Below are 16,998 nucleotides of genomic sequence, written 5' to 3' on the forward strand. Positions count from 1 at the left end.
ATAATGGAAACTACGAGTCATGCAAACAGTTTAATATTAAGAGGGGGAAAAATATCAGAAAACAGAGCCTTTCACCCATCAATTCCGATGCATGGGGAATAAATGACTAAGAAGGACCCCAGTTAGGATGGTTACTTACAACGGCTTAGCGTGGGTGTCAGAACCTGCCCTGGCTGTGAAAGGTGTTTAGTCATTCAGACAGAAGGTTCCTTTTCTCTTCGCACTACTTTTCAGGTGAAGGAATCCTTTCTTGAATCCCACAGCTGAAGGAAGCAGACATCTTAACCCAAGGAGGAGGGACTTCAAACCTGGGGAAAGCCGAGCTAAGCCCTGTAGATAGGGAGGGGCTCTGTTTATCTACAATTACCACCAGATGTGAAATAACACCTTCTCAGGTGAGAGCGATTGACAGGCGCTGGTGTGAGGGTTAAGGAACAATCGGTTAGGAGGAAACAAGCTCAAGGAGGTTGGAGTATTCCAGTAACTCTGCCCAGGTTCAGCTCAGAGCCCCGGTTCCTTACCTCTCCCCGACGGCAGACAGAAATGAGCAGTCCAGGAGGGAAATGCCTCCTCCCCCACGCTTTGGTTTTATTTCATTTGCTGTCGTTTGCAAGCATGGGATCTTCAACCCTCTTCAGGACTGTCACCTGGAAATAAATTTCTCCGGTTTATGAGATGGGCAACCCTTTTAGTCTTTCTCCTGTGAAAACATTACAGAAGAAGTTCCTCAGAGAAGGTTCTCTTACTTGATGGTTAGAAAGTTATTTCCCTGCATGGGAGTGTCCCATCTATTTTTTATTTATCTTTTCTTCTTAAAGAGAAAGAGGAGTAGTGAATCACGATTCCCATATGCAGGCCAACTTTTTAACGCAATTGTCTAAGAATTCCCCAAGAGGATGCTTTTGCACTAAATTTTGTTGTGTCTGCCCCTTGCCCAAAGTTCTGGAACTGTTTAGGAAGAAGGTGGGCCTGCCCCGGCCATTGTCTGGCCTCCAAGAAGCGCATCTACCAAGGATCCTTTCAGAGACGCAAGAAGTAAAGGATTTTGGGTTGAGACAACTGTCGGAGGGCACCCAGCAGCTCCCAGAAAGGGGGAGGGGTGTGTGTCTCTGAGGCGGGGCTAATCAAACCTAGTAAGATAACTAGGAAAGGAGCGGACTCTTCGAACCAGCCCGCAAGCCCCCTGGGGATAGATGTCTGGGAAGAGCAAGGCGCTATTTCCATATCTTTAGCCGCCAAGTCCTCCTTGCCCATTGTGGGGTTTCCTGGGGTTTGTGGCATCCACCGAGATTTCGGAGTTAAATCTGCATATCGCTCTGGGTCCCAATCTCCCCTCAGCGAAATGCAGCCAGAACGAGCTAACATTTAAATTCCTCCTCGCTTCCTCGCCCCCCCTCCCCTGGCTGCGTCTTCCCAGACTTGGGAGGGGGAGAGGAATACAAAAAAAACGAGGACGCTCTCCTTTCAGGAAATGGAATTCTAATGTACACGTTCCTATTTCTGAATCGGAGGTACTAAAAATACCCCCGCGACAGCCTGAGGAAGCTGTCGCTGTCCTCTGTGCAAACAAAATCGACAATTCTCCTTCCCCGCGCAATGGGTGTGCGAACTGGGCTGGGGGTGGGGACCAACCTTTGGCTGTGACCTGGACGGAGCGTCCACCCAGCAGCCGCATGTCTTTGCCCGAGTCCCAATCGGGATATTCCTCCTCCACCGACGAGGACTGAAGGCAGTTTGAGTTTTCTAAAAGCCTAGACTTCGAACCCTGACCCTACCTTTTCCTGTGACCCGAGGCATGTCATTTAGCTTTTATCTTGTCCTCAGTTTCTCCGTCCTTCCACAAGGTGGGAATAATCATCCCCAGCTTGCGGGTTGTGAATATTCCAAAGAATGTGCTTTGAGTGTCTGGCGTGGAGCAAGCGCTCGGGAAATGCGAGCTTCTTTGATGATGGGAGCCCCTTGCGCAAGCAGCACTGAGCGCCTACTGTATACCGGGCGTTGGGATAAACCTCACTCGAGTCACTTTCAGAGTTACTTGGAGATTTCCCTTTGCATTAACCATCTCTCCCAATAGCCTCCACCTGCAGTGGAAGTCCGCGTGGGATCAGCGCCCAGACGCCGCCGCCCTAGCCCTTGCAATGGCGAGGCTGCGTGGAAGCGCACTCACCGGCCCCGCTCCACATTTCCTCCCGGCGCTGGGGAACATTGTTCCAGAAAACGTGGGCTGAATCGCGGCGCGAATATTAGGGGTGGGGGAGCGGGAGAAGGCCCGGCGCGCCGAGCCAGTAATCCGAGCTCTTGATTATCCAGATTCGGATCAAACGGGGCGGCGGCGGCCGGCCCCCTCCTGGGAATGATTAGATGATTAATGTAATGCTGTTTGAAGGGTCTCTGTTTTCTCTCTTAATTTGGGTCATTACTTAGAAAGCAAGCGTGAGACCATTTCATCAGCGTGCTCGGCGGCGGAGATGGCTATTCAGGAAATGGGCTAACTGCGCCGTAATCAAGACGCCGGGGGCTGCGGCGGCGGCGAGCTGCGGGAGCCCGGGTGCGCCCTCCCGCGGCAGGGCGCACGCCCCCGGAGGCCGGCCCCAGACCACAACGCGGGCCGGAGAGCCCCAGAGGTCCGGACAGGCTGGGACACTTGGCCGCCAGGAACGATTGGGTGGAAGAGTGGCTCCCCTTAGGTCACCCAGAGAAGGGGATGTGCCCAGAAGCGCCCCGGCGGAGCAGCGCCCTGGCCGTTTACCCCGGTGCGGTGCGGCGCGACTCTTTGCTCCAGGACACGCACCCAAAACCTGCTTTCCGACATCCAGCCCCTTTTAACCCCTTCTTTTTGCAATTTTCTCACCCAAATAAGGCAACACCCAGAATCCCTCGGTCAGAACAGTTACCAAATAAAAACTTGGTACAACGTAGGGGCCGGTGAAGGCCTTTGAGCCTTGGTTCCTGGGGCATATGTACACGCTAGCGCCGCACGAGCAACGGTTTGGCCTTTCCCTGGTCCCAGTGCCCCAGAGGAAGTCGCATTTGGGCCGGGAAACGCTATAAACGCCTATTTCCTTTTCCTTCTTTGGGGTGTGTGAGCTGACTCGCGGCGAGGGCGGGGGGGGGGGGGGAAGAAAAGACGCACTAATGATTCTGTTTATTGAGTTATATATGTATATATTCCGTGTTCGTGTGTACAGGAGGATTTACATGGCTGTATAAAGATGGCTGGGGGCGCCGCGCTCTTCCGGGACGTTCACGTGACAGCCTGGTGTTAAAACCCGCCGCCCGAGGAGAAGCCGAGGCCTGGAATTAAATACGTTTCGGCGCACTGGGTTTAAATGTTTCCCGAATATATAAAGGTGGGAGCCAGGCGTTTGCTGCCAGTCATCGAGGAAACGTTTAGCTTTCCAAAAATATGCTGGTTTCGATAAATAGATTTTAGCCTTTCTGCTATAGCTTTTTTTTTTTTCTCCTTTCTTTTAATTTTAGAAATAAGTTTATACGTGTGATCTGTTTGGGGGTTGGATAGGGCCGGAAGGGAGGGCGAGGCAGTAGCTCTCAGCTCTGCACTGTCCGAGTCAGGTCCTTTGTGCAGGGGGTGGTGGGACCCCCGCTGTCGTGGAGTTTGCGCACGTGTTTCTTTAAGTCAAAGTTTCTGCAAAACCCTTTGCCGCAAGTGGCGCACGTGAAAGGCTTCTTGTCGTTGTGGGTGTGCATGTGGAAAGTCAGGTTGTAGACCTGGTGGAAGGCCTTGTTGCAGATGGTGCATTTGTACTGCTTCTCGCCGCTGTGGGTCAGCTTGTGGTTCTTGTAGTTCCCTACAGGAGACCAAAAACAAAAAGGGGGGTGGGAATGAAGTGGGACGGGGAGGGGCCGGGTGTCCCGGGGTTGGCTCAGGTGCCCGCGCAAAGAAGGCGACGCTTGGCTAGGCGGGCGCGACCTCTCCGAGTGAAGAAGTTGTCAAACTTCGTACGCGTCAAGCCCGGGGCTCTCACTACCGGATGGAGGGCCGAGTCCCGCGTAGCCGACCCGCGTCCCAGCCCCGCCGGGGCCTGAGGCCCACACAGCGTCCCTCCCGCTGTGCTCCGCCGGCCCGGAAACTTTTGCGCTGCCCAGAGACGCATGGGGTCCTTCTCCCGGCCGCTGCCTCGCTCGAAGAAATTCGCATGAACCCGGGCTTCGTCCCTTGTTATTATTTTTCTTCTCATTTTAAAAGTTACTCCCTCTGGTCCGCTAACTACCACTTGGATATCCGAAAGTGCCTTGGAAAATCCAAGCGGAGTGTCCTGGAGACAGCAGCGGTTTCCCCCAGCCTAAACCTTTCCCGGGAGGTGGATTACGCCTCGATTTTTTTTTTTTTTTTTTTTCATTTCAGAAGAGAGTCCCGGCTACAAAGGGACGCTTTCTCTATAGCGCAATACCTTGTATTTCTCCTACTTCCTTTCCCTCTGCCCCTTCCTTCCTCCCTTCCCACCTCCCAAATTCGGAGTCTCCCCGTGCAACCAGACTGAGTCCAGCGAGGTCTACTAACCCGGCCCGGAGAGCTTCCACCCAAACCCTGCACAACCCGATTCCAAAGAAATGCTGCGCCGGAGCCTGCGGCTCTCGCGCTCCCTCTCTCCGGATCCTTCTTTGCCTTCCCGCTAGCGGTGACCCGCCGAGTCCCGAGGGGAGGTGAGGAGAGGGCCTTGCCCCGCACGTTACCTTTTTGGTGAAAGCCTTTGCCGCAAAATTCACAGACGAAGGGCTTGTAGCCCGCGTGGATGCGAATGTGTGTGTTGAGCGTGGAGCTGCGGTTGAAGGCTTTGCCGCACTGGTTGCATTTATGCGGCTTTTCCTGCGGAGAGGGGCGTGTGCACCGTGAGGCTGAGGCCCCGGCCGGGAGAAGCCACCTCGGGTGCTCCTGGAAGGGGCACCTTGAAGGGACAGGGGCCCCTGGTGGGGGTTATTAGGGGATCCCTTGGTCATCCTCTCCCCAACGCCGTCGCTCAGTCTCCGGGTGTTGGGTACGGGTCGGGTCGGACCCGGGGGCCACGTACCTGGGTGTGGATAATTTTGTGTCTGCAGAGCGTGCTGGCCTGGCGGAAGCCTTTGCCGCAGACTTTGCACACGAACGGTCTGGCTCCGGTGTGGACCGGCATGTGGCGGGTGAGGTTATAGTGAGCGTTAAATACCTACGGAAGCACACAAGGGGGCCTTGTGGCGTGTCTGTCCTGAGAGTCCGGAGTCAGCCTGGGGAGGGCACAACCTACCTCCCCCAACCAAAAACCCCCTTCGGAAACCAGAGCCCTTTTCATTTTGCAAAGAGCTTCCCAACCCACTGGCTGCTCGTGCCAGTCCCATGTGGCCGCTGACAAAGGCATCCCCATTTTACAGAATAGGAAACTGAGGCCCAGCTGTGCCCCCAATTCGAGTAGACAGCTACTGGGGCGCTCCCAGATTCGAGAAAGGGGCCGTCCAGGCTGCCCCCCAGGGAAGCAGCCGCCACTGCTCACCCGTCCCGGCCCCCGCGGACCCCGGGCCTCACCTTGCCGCACACCTCACAGGTGAAGTTTTTGGGCTTGCCGTCCGCGGAGCCCCCAGGCAGCTTGCTGTGGCCCTTGACGCCGCCGCGCTCGGCGGTCAGGGCTGAGTTCTCCTTCAGCACCTGCTCCAGTGGCGCGGGCAGGCGCTCCTTATGGGCATAGGGGGCCGGATGGGGGAACTTGTCTGAGGCCAGGCCGGCCAACTTGGCGTTCTCCAGCAAAAAGAGCTTGGGGTGCGCAGCCAGGGCAGCGGGGGCCTGTGCGTTGAGGAGGCCGGACGGGAAGAGGTGGCCGCCCAGGAGCTCAGACGGCGGGTACGCGGCAGAGTCCAGGTAGTTGAAGTAGTAGAGCGAGCCGCTGGCCGGAAGCCCCACTGCCTGGTTGATGACCTGCGGCTTGATGACCCTGCCCGCGGGTAGCGCAGACGGCGCCAGGCCCAGCTCGGCCTTGCAGCACACGCCACAGTTGGTTTTGCACAAGCCGCTGGCGCCGCACACCGGGGCCCCCCCGCCGCCGCCGCCGCCGCCGCCTCCTCCTCCGCCGCCGCCGCCCGCCCGGAGGCTGCTTTTCCAGAGCTCAGAGTAACTGAGCAGCGTCTTGGACGGCACCTCGTAGCCTAGGGGCTGGAGGGGGATCATACAGGGCAGCGGTGAGCAGAGGTTGAGCAATTTCTTGCCCTGGCCGCCGTCCGCCTCCAGTGCCCCGGGTCGGGGCTCAAAGGGCGCACGGGGCTCCGACGTCTTAGCCATGATGCGCTCGATGGAGAAGGCCAGCGTCTTGGAAGTGGCCGGCGACGCTCCAGCGCGCGGGCAGGCCGGGGGCACCATGGTCTCCAGGGAAGCCGAGCTTGCCATGGCTCGCCGAGCTGAGCCGTATCGGACTGGGCCAGGGCGCAGCCTCTCTCCACTAGGTCTGCATTCCAGAAAAGGCAGGGAGGGAAACCGCAATTTAATAAGCACCTTGTAGGGTCCAGGTCACCCATTTGCATTCAAATGAACAGGGGCAGAACAAAGTGCACCCAAGGGTACCAAATTACCGCCCATTAACCCGGCGCGCAAAGGAACCCACCATCCCCTGCCCTGGGACTTTGAAAGGGGGAGAAAGGGGGAGGGTTTACAGAGGAAAAAGAGAGAGGGAGAAAAAGAAAGAAAGAAAAGAGCCTCAAATTAACCCCCCGAGCCGCTCCCTGGACCCCGGCCTCCGCCACGCGTGCTGGGAGCTGGAGAGCGAAGGGGCAAAGTTAAAGAGCACGAGGAGAGCCACCTCGCATTTACCTCTTTCCCCCACCGCCAAGGAGATGCGTTCCGAGCCATGCAGCCTGTCTCCTCTGTCACATTTTGATGGCAAACATCTTCCCCTCCGCGTGAGATCACTGTCTTTTACATTCAGCTGACATCACATGAAGTCACTTGAAGTGGAATGACATGGGCGGCGGCGCGGCTCCTGTAGCGGCCCCTGTGTTCCACCGCGCCTGCCGGCCGCCGCCGCCACCGCCCCTCAAACTTTAAAAGGAGGCAACTGGCGCCCGCGCTCCCCTCGGGAAAGTGCGAGCGGTTCGCGAATCGGCAAGGAGGGAAGAGACGGGAGGGGGAGGGGGAGGAATCGTGATGGTTTTGCCGGTGGAAAAAAAAGGGGGGGGGAGCCCAAACCCAGGCAGAGTTCCGTACGTGATTCACAACTTTGGGGGCCTACAGGTTTAGGGGATGCGGAAAGGGCAGGGGGTCCCGGACTCGCCGCCCCAAAGGGCCCCCGGGTGTCCGTCTAGTCGCCGAAGTATCCCTTAGCCCTCTGCAGCCGAGCTGGGCATCGTGCTAATAAACTGCCATTACCCACGGAGCCGGCGCCAGCCGCGAACACGCGCAAATGATAATTACCTCATTAGGATGTGGCGCATGGACGCGGGCGCCGCGTTTGGAGGGGGGAACTTGTTAATGGGGAAATATTAATTTATGCAAAAACAACGAGCTCGCCTTGGCTGGCGTCGGAGGTCGGGAGAGAGCTCCTGCCGCCTAAGGACAACCCCGTAGCATCCGGAAGAGCAAGGCCGCGCGCTCAGATCCCGGGGGCTTCGGCGCCTGGCGGGTGCGCCTCCCCCTCTCTGGCCGGCTCTCCGCCTGCGGCTGGGGGAGACTGCACTGCGAGCTGGAGGGTCGTTTGAGATCTTAATCGATCAGAATCGCTGATCTGTGATCGGATTTCTGAGGCCAAGCCCGGCTCCGCTGCTGGTTTAGGGCTGCGGGCGAGGATTCGGAGGGCAGCTCTCCCCGCTGATAGGTACTTACTGTTTGTATAGTTGAGAAGGTCCAATCTCCACCTGTTTAAGGAGCAGATTGAAACAGCAGAACCTCCCCTGGATCCTATTAAAACGTTTTTCCTCCTAAGGCCATTCAGTCGAACCAATTTTCCGAAGTGATTCATAGAGCTGAATTCTGCCAAGGCAGCTCTTTCACTTTTAGCCACTAAAGCACCGCGTGGAACCGGGTTTTGTGTTTTTCTAAAATAAAGAGAAGGATTATCAGAGGGGAGAGGGAGGAGGGCTGAAGGGGGGCGGGCAGAGACTTAGTGTGGCCAGAGGTACACGCAGAGGGAAGAAAAGGCCCTTTTCTAGACAGGCCCCAAGTAAGTTCGGAGGAATTCAGCGTTTTGTGCCTCGCGCACAAAAGCAGCGCGCTCCGCGCTCGGTTTGGAGGGGCTGAATTCATCTGTTTGCAGACCATTCCACCTGCGTATCACAACAAACTGCTCAAAGACGCTCCAGCACTTTCAACAGGCCGGGTGCTCTTGGCGACAACAAAAGTGATGGAGGCTGAGGGTTCTTATGGGGAGGGGCGTAGCGGCTAGCAAGAGAGCCAGGGAGAGAATTAGGTTTAGGAAAGGGGGGGGGGAGGGAATGCAGGGGTTAAAAAAAAAAAAAAAAACTTTTGGAGGGTTTTGTTTGCGGGACAATTATATCTTGCCAGCCGGCTTTTGCAAGACCACGAGCTCTGTAGCCGTAACTACAGTTTCAGAGGATTACGGTGGGTATAATATGAGAAAACAGGGTTGAGAGTTTGATATTGAATTCCATCTCCGAAGACATACGATCTTGTGGAGCCCAAGAAAGTGCTGGCGGGGTCGGGGGGAAGAAAACCCTCTCCTTTTTCACCCAAGAACAGGTCTCGAGGGGCTGAGTACCCCTTCCCAGGCCTCTCTGCCGCAAAACATCCCAGGAAGCGCATCAGGGAAAAAGACAGGAAAGGTCTAATTTTAAATTCAGGCAAACCATTCCTTTTTCCCCTTCAGAACTCTCTCCTACCCACTCCCCTTCTGACGTGTAATTGCAGACAGGATATTGAGGTGGCAGGTAAAGGCAAGGAAAAGTGTACTTGGAAAGCTAGGATGGGGAACAAAGAGAGAAGTCTCCGAGGCAAAGTGGCCTGGATGGCAACTGCCGTGGGTTAATTTGTCCACGCTGCCAAGCTTGGAAACTACCCCTGAATTCGGCAGTCTTGAATCTGTTCCCCAACATCACCACCCCTCCACCCCACCCAACCGAACTTCCAGATTTCAAAGCCAGAAAGAGGCTAGCTCCTCGGGAGGAGAACATTTCCATACAGCCGATTTCATTTAGATGTTCAGAGAGGCAGAATTCCAGACTCAGTATACCCCTATCCCTGTGTTAATGTGAAAACAACACAGATGAACTCCTCCCACCCCACCCCACCCCATCACCACACACGAAACCAACCAGCAACTCACCGGGACATTGAAACAGTATCAATACACCGGCAGGGTCTCAAAACCCGAATTTCTATCCCGACTTTCCTGTGGATCCCGTTCAGCCATCAGCACTGCACCCCAACCCCCTTTCCAAACTGGGTAATTGTTGATCTCGGCAGCAGCTCCAAAGATCTGCTGGTTTGAAAGCTCCATCAGGCTGAAAGCCTTCCAAAGGCTTCCCGTGAACCTGCGTTGCCATCCCTAGCGCTCTTTGTAGCTGCATAAGCCATCTCTCTCTCCCCCAGCATCACAAAGGAGTGCTACCTCCACAGAAAGAAAACATTTGGGTAAAAACAAGTTGCCCCTAATGTGCCTCTCTTTCCAAATGTTGGGTGAATACACTGGCTTTTATGAAAGTATTTAATTAGCTTCCACAAACTTCTCCTTCCCTCGCCTGCAGATTATATTGAAGTGGAGGGTTGGAAACTATTTTACACCTTGCCACTCACATGTTAATTAATCTCTATCTAACCCTAATTGCAGTTTATTCAAGCACCGCTCAACAGCTCACCCACACAATAAACACTGATCCTACTTTTATACATATTACTTCACGTTAACACATTGAGTAATTAACTCCAGTACCAACTAATAGTGCAAACAAATATTTTCTGTAAACGAGATGATTTCAGGCAGAATAATAGAGGACTGGGGAAACGTGGCACTCGGTGGAGGGAGTGCTGAGATTTCGATTTGCTGCCCCCAACCCTCCAAATTCATTCTCAACCGCAGCGTCTCTTTTCCCCCTGAGGCTGAAATGCTTTAAAACAGGGGGGAAGGGAGAGTATTAAAATTTGACGATTTTAGGGAGTTGTTGGAGGGGTTCTGTGAGAATAGGGATAACTTTTTTCTACCTACACATTTTCAGTGAGGGGAAAAAAAATCCAAAGTAACTCGACATGAAGGGCAATAGGAGGCTGCAGGAATACACCTGTATGTCAGGGATGCGGATCCTTTTATGCCAAAGTTTTCCAAAGCCTCCCACTATAAAGAAGTCCTGTCCTCTTAAGCAATGGTTTTCCGACAGAAGTGAGCAGAGACTGTCGAGATAGATTAGAAATCCTAGGCTCTCTCCCAATCCAGACTAGTACACAAGCTCCACTTTGGAGGTGCCGGTGCCTTGGAGGCTCAGACCCAAGCGAAGCGCGCGACCTGGAGGCACGTGGCCGCGGCCCAAGCGAGGCCCACTAGGCCTCGCTCAGCGTGCGCTCAGCCCCAGGGGCCGGATCATGAGCTTGGGCGCCCGCAATCCCGGGGCACCCAGGCCTGTGGCTGCCGGCCTTGCTGGACGGTGCGGGCTGCAGCCTACCGCGCTCGGCCTACGAGCTCTGGACCCACCATGGGGTCCTTGTCCGCCCTGCGGTCTCAGCTTCCGGCCCATCTCCTTCTGGGCGTCTCAGCCGATAGCCAGACGCTTTCGCTCGGCCCATCTGGCCCACGCTGGGGCCTCCACAGCTCGGCCGCGGTGGGGAAACACTGCCAAAGTTAAGCCTGACGCCCCTCGGCAGCCTGTGCTCTTCCCACGCTGCAGAGCGGGGTGCCAAAGCCCGGTGCTCTGCAGCTCCGCTGGGTCTGACCCGGACCGCGACCTCGGGGATCTGCGGCTGTGGGACGCCGCACCCAGGCCAAGCCACTCGCACACTACTGATTGCGGATCCATGCTCAAGCAAGGACTGGAGCGCAATGTTTTAATTGAAATCTCAGGTTTAAGCACAGCTGGCGGCTGTCTATTGATTTTGCAGAGGATTCTCTTGTGGAAGCATATTAAATATGACTGGCACGGCTAGAGTCCTCCTCTTCTGCCCCCTCCCTCAGGCCTTTCTATGGTCATTAACCCCAACACTGTAAGGATGACTTCTGTTTAAAAAATTTTTTTTTTCTTTTTTAATGCCAGAAATCGCCCTCACTTTAGAATAAATTACTTAGCAGATGCCTTCCTGGGGTGTAGACAACCTCAGAGGAAAATCCCTTTCTGGAGCAAAAGCTCACACATTTGCACTACTTCTGGGATCACAGAGGGAAAAGGCAAGCATTTCTACTCCCCAAAAGTGTTGCAATTCCAGCCCTGGTGGCTTGTATCTCTTGGTTCTAGATGACAAGAGGCACCGTTATTTTAAATACCATTATTATTATTATTTCCTCACCCGATTATGAGGTTGCAATACATAATATAGCGTCCTGGGCCATCTCCCCAGGGAGTTGAGTAGCTTGGGGGCAGACGGCTCGCTCGAGGCTGCTGAGTTTGGGGAAACACCCACTGGGCAGATTTGATATTTTCTCCCCGCTGCTGCGTAACTCGTTTGGAAACAAACAAAAAACCGAAACCAAACCAACAAACCCAAACCAAACAAAGTTTTCGGTTTAAGGAGTCTCCCTCCCTCCCTTCCTTTCTTACTTCTTTCTAAGGGGACATTTAGGATCTGATTTACACGGTGCTGCGCTTAACCGCTGAAAATAGATTAACTTCTGAAGAGAAATTCTTTTGCGATCCTTTTTTTTCCTACCCCAGGAAGCATTTTATTGAAAACATTCGAACCGTCTTGCCAGTGGCTGGCTTGTCCGAGGCGCACGGGCCTCCGCCTTTGGTGCGCGCGGTTAGCAGGATTAGTGCGGCCGGGAGACAAAGAGCCCCAGATACCCCGGCCAAGCGAGGCCGGGCACACCCGGAGAGATACCGGGTTCCGGGTACCCGCGCGCAGCGCGCGAGCACCGTCTTGGGCCCGGGCCTCCAGGGACAGATGGGCCAGAGCCGTCTGCATCTGCCCGCGTCCTCGGGGATGCTGCGGCGCCCACAGCCAGGGTGGCGGCGCGCCCGTCCCACTGCACCCGGCTGTTTCGCAGCGCCCCTCGCATTCGGGTACTGGTTTTCACCCTCGAACAGGAGAGGCGCCTATAAATCAAGGGCAGCCGGCTTTGCAGCCAAGTAGGAAGGGGGAAGGTGGTGCAAACCTATCACGATTTCCAGAACCCTCCCCACCCCCTTCACGATCACGTAAGAGGACTTTCACCGCGCCTTCGGAAATCTGGGCAGTGTGCGCGCTCCTAGGCCAGAGGGAGTCTTCCAAAAGAGCAGATCTGCAGTCCCTACGCGCGCAAGTTTGGTACGCTGTCCTCTCTGCTTTAGAGGCATATATAACCACACACGCGCATATGTATGCATAGGTATGCATATTGTGTGTATATGTATATATACCTTCACTGCTATCGACAACCCTTCACTTAAAAATGCCGTTTGATGAGGACTCTGATCTAATACCTGCTCGCAGCAATTTGCCAGCGGACGTGTCATTTCCCGAGGCGTAGTCGGGGTGGGGTGGGGGGAGGCAGTCTTCTCTCAAACGCCTTTTCCTCTTGCCACGCGGTTTTGACGTGCAACCCAAAGGAAACAATAGTTTACAAAGGACAGTTGTGATATATTTTACACACCATGTACGTATATACATATATACGAAATATATATATATATATGAAATAAAAAGGCATTTTTGGTGGTGGACAGACCCTGCGTAGTTCGGGTGCTGTCGATTTCTAACTCCCTGGGAAGACGGCTTAGGATCGTCCGCGTTATTTAACGTGGCAGCCGGTTAAACTCCGCGGTGGAGCCTGCCCAAAGGTATTAGCGTTAAGTGCTAAGAGCTGGAGTTAAGTCGGCAGTGAAAACGACGGGCTGGAGGGGCCAAAGGGGTGAGAGGCACTGATTCCAGTCTCGCCCAAACTTCTGGAAGTTTGCCGGCCTGAGTAGGTCTGAGTTGGATGGCCCACTGGGTAAGAACCCAAAACGCTGTGATCGCTGTACAAGCGAATCACTCGGTTCTGTTTGGTTGGTTTGGTTTGGCTTGGCTAGAAACTCCCCAGGTATGCGTGAGAATGGAAAAGTTCTTTCCTGCCCAGGTTTCTCGAGTTCTCACCAGTTCAGCCGAACCCCATCTTCTCCTCTCCTAGGTAGATTTCTGTCTGCGTTCTCTACCCCGGAGTTTGCATTTTGGCTTAGGTAAAGACAAAAATGGGAACTGCAAAAATGCTGAGTAGAGCTCCACCAACCGTGAATCAGTCTCTTTCTTCCTCCACCCCTGTCTCCTCCCACACACAGACCCTCCCTCTTTGCGGGTTTAGCTAGGGTGGCAATCAGTAGATGATTACTTATTACCGAGGGCCTCTTACATGCCCGGCACAGTACTAGCTAAATACCTGCTCTAGTCGTTCTCATTTCTGTCCTATGAAGTTAGCGTATACAATCAATGGGCCCACTATACAGATAACATGTCCAAGGTCACATAACTGGCAAGAGATTGTTTTCAGAACCCATATTCCTAAGACCATGCAAAAAAAAATCCAGCTAAACAATTAGCCTGAATTGGCTGGTGGAGTGTAAATTGGGACACTTTGGAAAACTGATTGGCTGTATCAATTAAAGTTGAATGTTTGCATTCCTAACAACCCAGCAATTCCACTCCTAAGTATATACCCAACAGAAATGTGTACTTAAGCTCACCAAAAGAGAGGCACTAGAATGTTCACAGCAGCATGATTTGTAATAGTCCTACACTGGAAATTTTCTGAATAGCCATCAAGTGCAGAATCCATAAATAAACTGAGTGGTCTGTTCACAAAATGAAATACTATATACATCAATAAGAATCAACAAACCACTGCTATACTAAACAGCATCGATGAGTTTCACAAACATAACACTGACCAAAGGAGCCGGATCCAAAAGACTACACACTGCATGATCTCATTTAAAGTTCAAAGTAGGCAACATTTGGGCACACAAGGCTTCTGGGGTGCTGGTAAGGGTTTGTTTTCTGATCTGGGTTCTGGTTTGTGAATATTTTTTGAGCTGTTCACGCTTATTTGAATATTTTCTCTATGTTTGTTATGCTTCCATGTATCTGTTAAATGCACTTATTTGTTCACATTTTAATATCTATTATACTACCTCTATATCTGTTAAATAAGTGAATAATCAGCCTGAATTTATCGACTTGCCCCCCTCCCCCAGTTTCCCAAAGAGATACTACTCCTTACCTGCCTCTTGAGTAATGCACTTTGAATTTCTTCCTCTGGACCAGACAACCACATCAATTAGTTGGCCTCTTACACAGACTTAAAAACAAGCTGCATCCAGACTTTTAACACAATTGTCTTTGGAGCCTGGGCAGTGGATACAACTTCAGGGAACCTGCAACGGGCTCAAGAACGCTTAATCAGGGGAGCACATCTGAAGCATTCTTCTCACCCAAGACCTCAGTACAGGGGTGGCAGCATTGAACTTGGACCTGTACCCTTTGCTGCAGGTGAAGCAGGTAAAGAACCTCTGGCCAGGAACTGCCTCACACTTTCCAGAGACCCAATCTGGCCGCTTGTGCTGGGAGATGGAGATCAGGTTGAAGGTAGGAGGGTGGGGTATGGGATGTTTGTACGAACTGGCATTAATAGAAAGCCTTGGCAAGTCCTTAGAGCTTAACTCACTGGGTCTTGGCCCTAGACGACACCAGGGGAAAAAAGAATCTTGGCTCCCTGGCAAGTGACCCAGTTAGCAGAACTAACAGTTCTGCTTTGGGAGAGGATGGGGAAGTTTATTTTAGCAGGAAAAAGCCTTGGGACCCAGAAATCAAATACTTGACAATCCCTTTGTGCAAAGCAAATATGAATTCTGGTGGTGGCAATGGTTGCAAATCTGATCTCAGCACTTTAAGAAAGATATCAAGTAGAGTTCCCTATGCTCTACAGTAGGTCCTTGCTAGTTATCTAGTTTATATATAGTAGTGTATATATGTGAATCCCAATCTCCCAGTTCATCCCTCCTCCCGCCCCATTACCCCCTGGTAACCATAAGTTTGTTTTTTACATCTGTGACTCTACTTCTGTTTTGTAAATAAGTTCATTTGTACCCTTTTTTTTTAGATTCCACATATAAGTGATATCCCATGATATTTGTCTTTCTCTGTCTGACTTACTTCACTCAGTATGACAATCTCTAGGGAACTCTACTCAATACTCTTTAATGGCCTATATGGGAAAATCATCTAAAAAAAAGAGTGGATTTATGTATATGTATAATTGATTCACTTTACTGTACACCTGAAACTAACACAACATTGTAAATCAACTATACTCCAATAAAAATTTTTTAAAAATAAGAAATTTTTAAATATTAAAAAAACGAAGATCTAAAGAACCTACAGCTAAAGCAGGTAAGGTGGGAGCGAGGACTAAGGGCTGGTGCTGTAATTTACACAGACTAAAAAGATAAAAATTCTCTGCTTCTGAAAGAGTGAGACAAGATAAGACCCAAGGTGATGTAATTCATTCATTAGTTAGCCAGTACACCTATCTTGAGATTTTCTGTACTGGGCCTACAATCTAGATGCCAGGGATATAGTGCCTACCAAGATAGACATAATCCCTTCCCTCATGCCACTTACATTCCTTCATTCAGCCAATAGGCATGCATCAGTACCTTCTGTAAACTAGGCTATGGGCCCAGAAATGGATAAAGGACAATGGGCGTGGCTAGGATGGTCCAAGACTCTGAAAGAGGGCGGAGTGAGAGGGAAGAAGTGAAAAAGCAAACAAAAACCATACCCAAAGAACTCCCTGACGGTGAAGTTAAAAAATTTAAAAACTTCTCACTCTAACAGAGGCCACAGGGTGAATTCATAAATACCAGGTTTCTAGAGGCGTTTCCATGATGGGTGGGTAGACTGCTCCTTTAGCAATTTATGGTCTGGTGCTTTTTTCTAGAGACAGAATTGTGGTCTGGATGGAGCATGGCATTTCTTAGGATATTAAGACACAGCACGAAACTCCCTTCTGGGCTTTGTAGGGCTGAGTATCTTTGAATCAGAGAAGGTTCTGGAATCATATCAAGTCAGAAGCCTGGCTCACCTGTGAGCTATGGGCCCACAGGCAGGTTATTAAACATCTCTGCAAGCCCCAGTTGCCTACCTTGGGCAGGAGATGAACACTTACTTGGTCCCAGGGTGCTGAGGACCAAATGAGAAAAGGCACAGAGAGAGCTCAGTACCCGTGACTGTCCACAGGAGAGCCCTCAATGAACATTTGCTATAGTTATTACAATAACTCTTGTTATTCATAACTACGGTCCTTCAGTCTGACTGGTGGAAAGATGAGAGAAGAGAGCAACAAGCTTTCTTATTCCGCTCTGTACTTGTTTTGCTTCTTTGTGTAAATAAAGCGAGGTGGGTTGTTGTTGGTTTTTTTTCTGATTTAAAAAGCAGTAGAAAAATGTTGGGAAAATCAGAGAATTACAAAGGAGCATATTAAAATTGTACACAATCCTATTACTCACAAATCACAGACAATGCTTTGGCATATGTCCTTTCTTTGCATTTACACGGTTGACATCATATAATATATACTGTTTTATAATCTGCTTTTCCATTTAATATAGTATGACTATTACCCCGTGTTTTGAATATGCAACGAAGACACAATTTTAATGTCTCTGTAGTACTCCACTCTCTGGCTTTAACACGAGCTAAACAGTCCTTTGTGGTTGGATATTTAGGCTGGTCACAATTTTTTTTTTTTTTTTTTTTTTGCAATAGTTCCATCAGGAACATTCTCACACGTTAATTTTGTGCATAGCTAATTCCTGTAGGACAAATTCCCAGAAGTAGAATTACTGTGACAAAAGATATGCACATTTTTAAAGCTTTAGATACCAAGTGACAAATTGCCCTTCCAACAGGGGGTA

At 51.7% G+C, this 16,998-nt stretch overlaps 1 protein-coding gene across 1 annotated transcript; it reads right to left on the minus strand.

Annotated features, from left to right (window-relative positions):
- Positions 1-3,173: 3,173 nt before the first annotated feature.
- Positions 3,174-14,931, minus strand: FEZF2 (FEZ family zinc finger 2). Its single transcript, XM_033865229.2, has 7 exons — positions 12,532-14,931; positions 7,799-8,010; positions 6,791-6,924; positions 5,519-6,428; positions 5,031-5,165; positions 4,696-4,828; positions 3,174-3,809 (listed from the first exon to the last, which is right to left on the minus strand). Exons 4-7 carry the CDS (start codon positions 6,368-6,370, stop codon positions 3,550-3,552), a joined length of 1,380 nt encoding a protein of 459 aa, XP_033721120.1. The 5' UTR covers positions 6,371-6,428; positions 6,791-6,924; positions 7,799-8,010; positions 12,532-14,931; the 3' UTR covers positions 3,174-3,549.
- Positions 14,932-16,998: the final 2,067 nt, after the last annotated feature.

The sequence above is a fragment of the Tursiops truncatus genome, chromosome 10, assembly GCF_011762595.2.
Source record: "Tursiops truncatus isolate mTurTru1 chromosome 10, mTurTru1.mat.Y, whole genome shotgun sequence".
Lineage (NCBI taxonomy): Eukaryota > Metazoa > Chordata > Mammalia > Artiodactyla > Delphinidae > Tursiops > Tursiops truncatus.

Bases quoted from the DNA above. Each gene is read 5' to 3' on its own strand.
- FEZF2 (XM_033865229.2), bottom strand. From the start codon at position 6,370: ATGGCAAGCTCGGCTTCCCTGGAGACCATGGTGCCCCCGGCCTGCCCG. The intron at 4,829-5,030 runs GTACGTGGCCCC...CCCTCTCCGCAG, and splicing joins ACAAAATTATCCACACCCAG to GAAAAGCCGCATAAATGCAA. The intron at 3,810-4,695 runs GTAACGTGCGGG...GGTCTCCTGTAG, and splicing joins CAAAGGCTTTCACCAAAAAG to GGAACTACAAGAACCACAAG.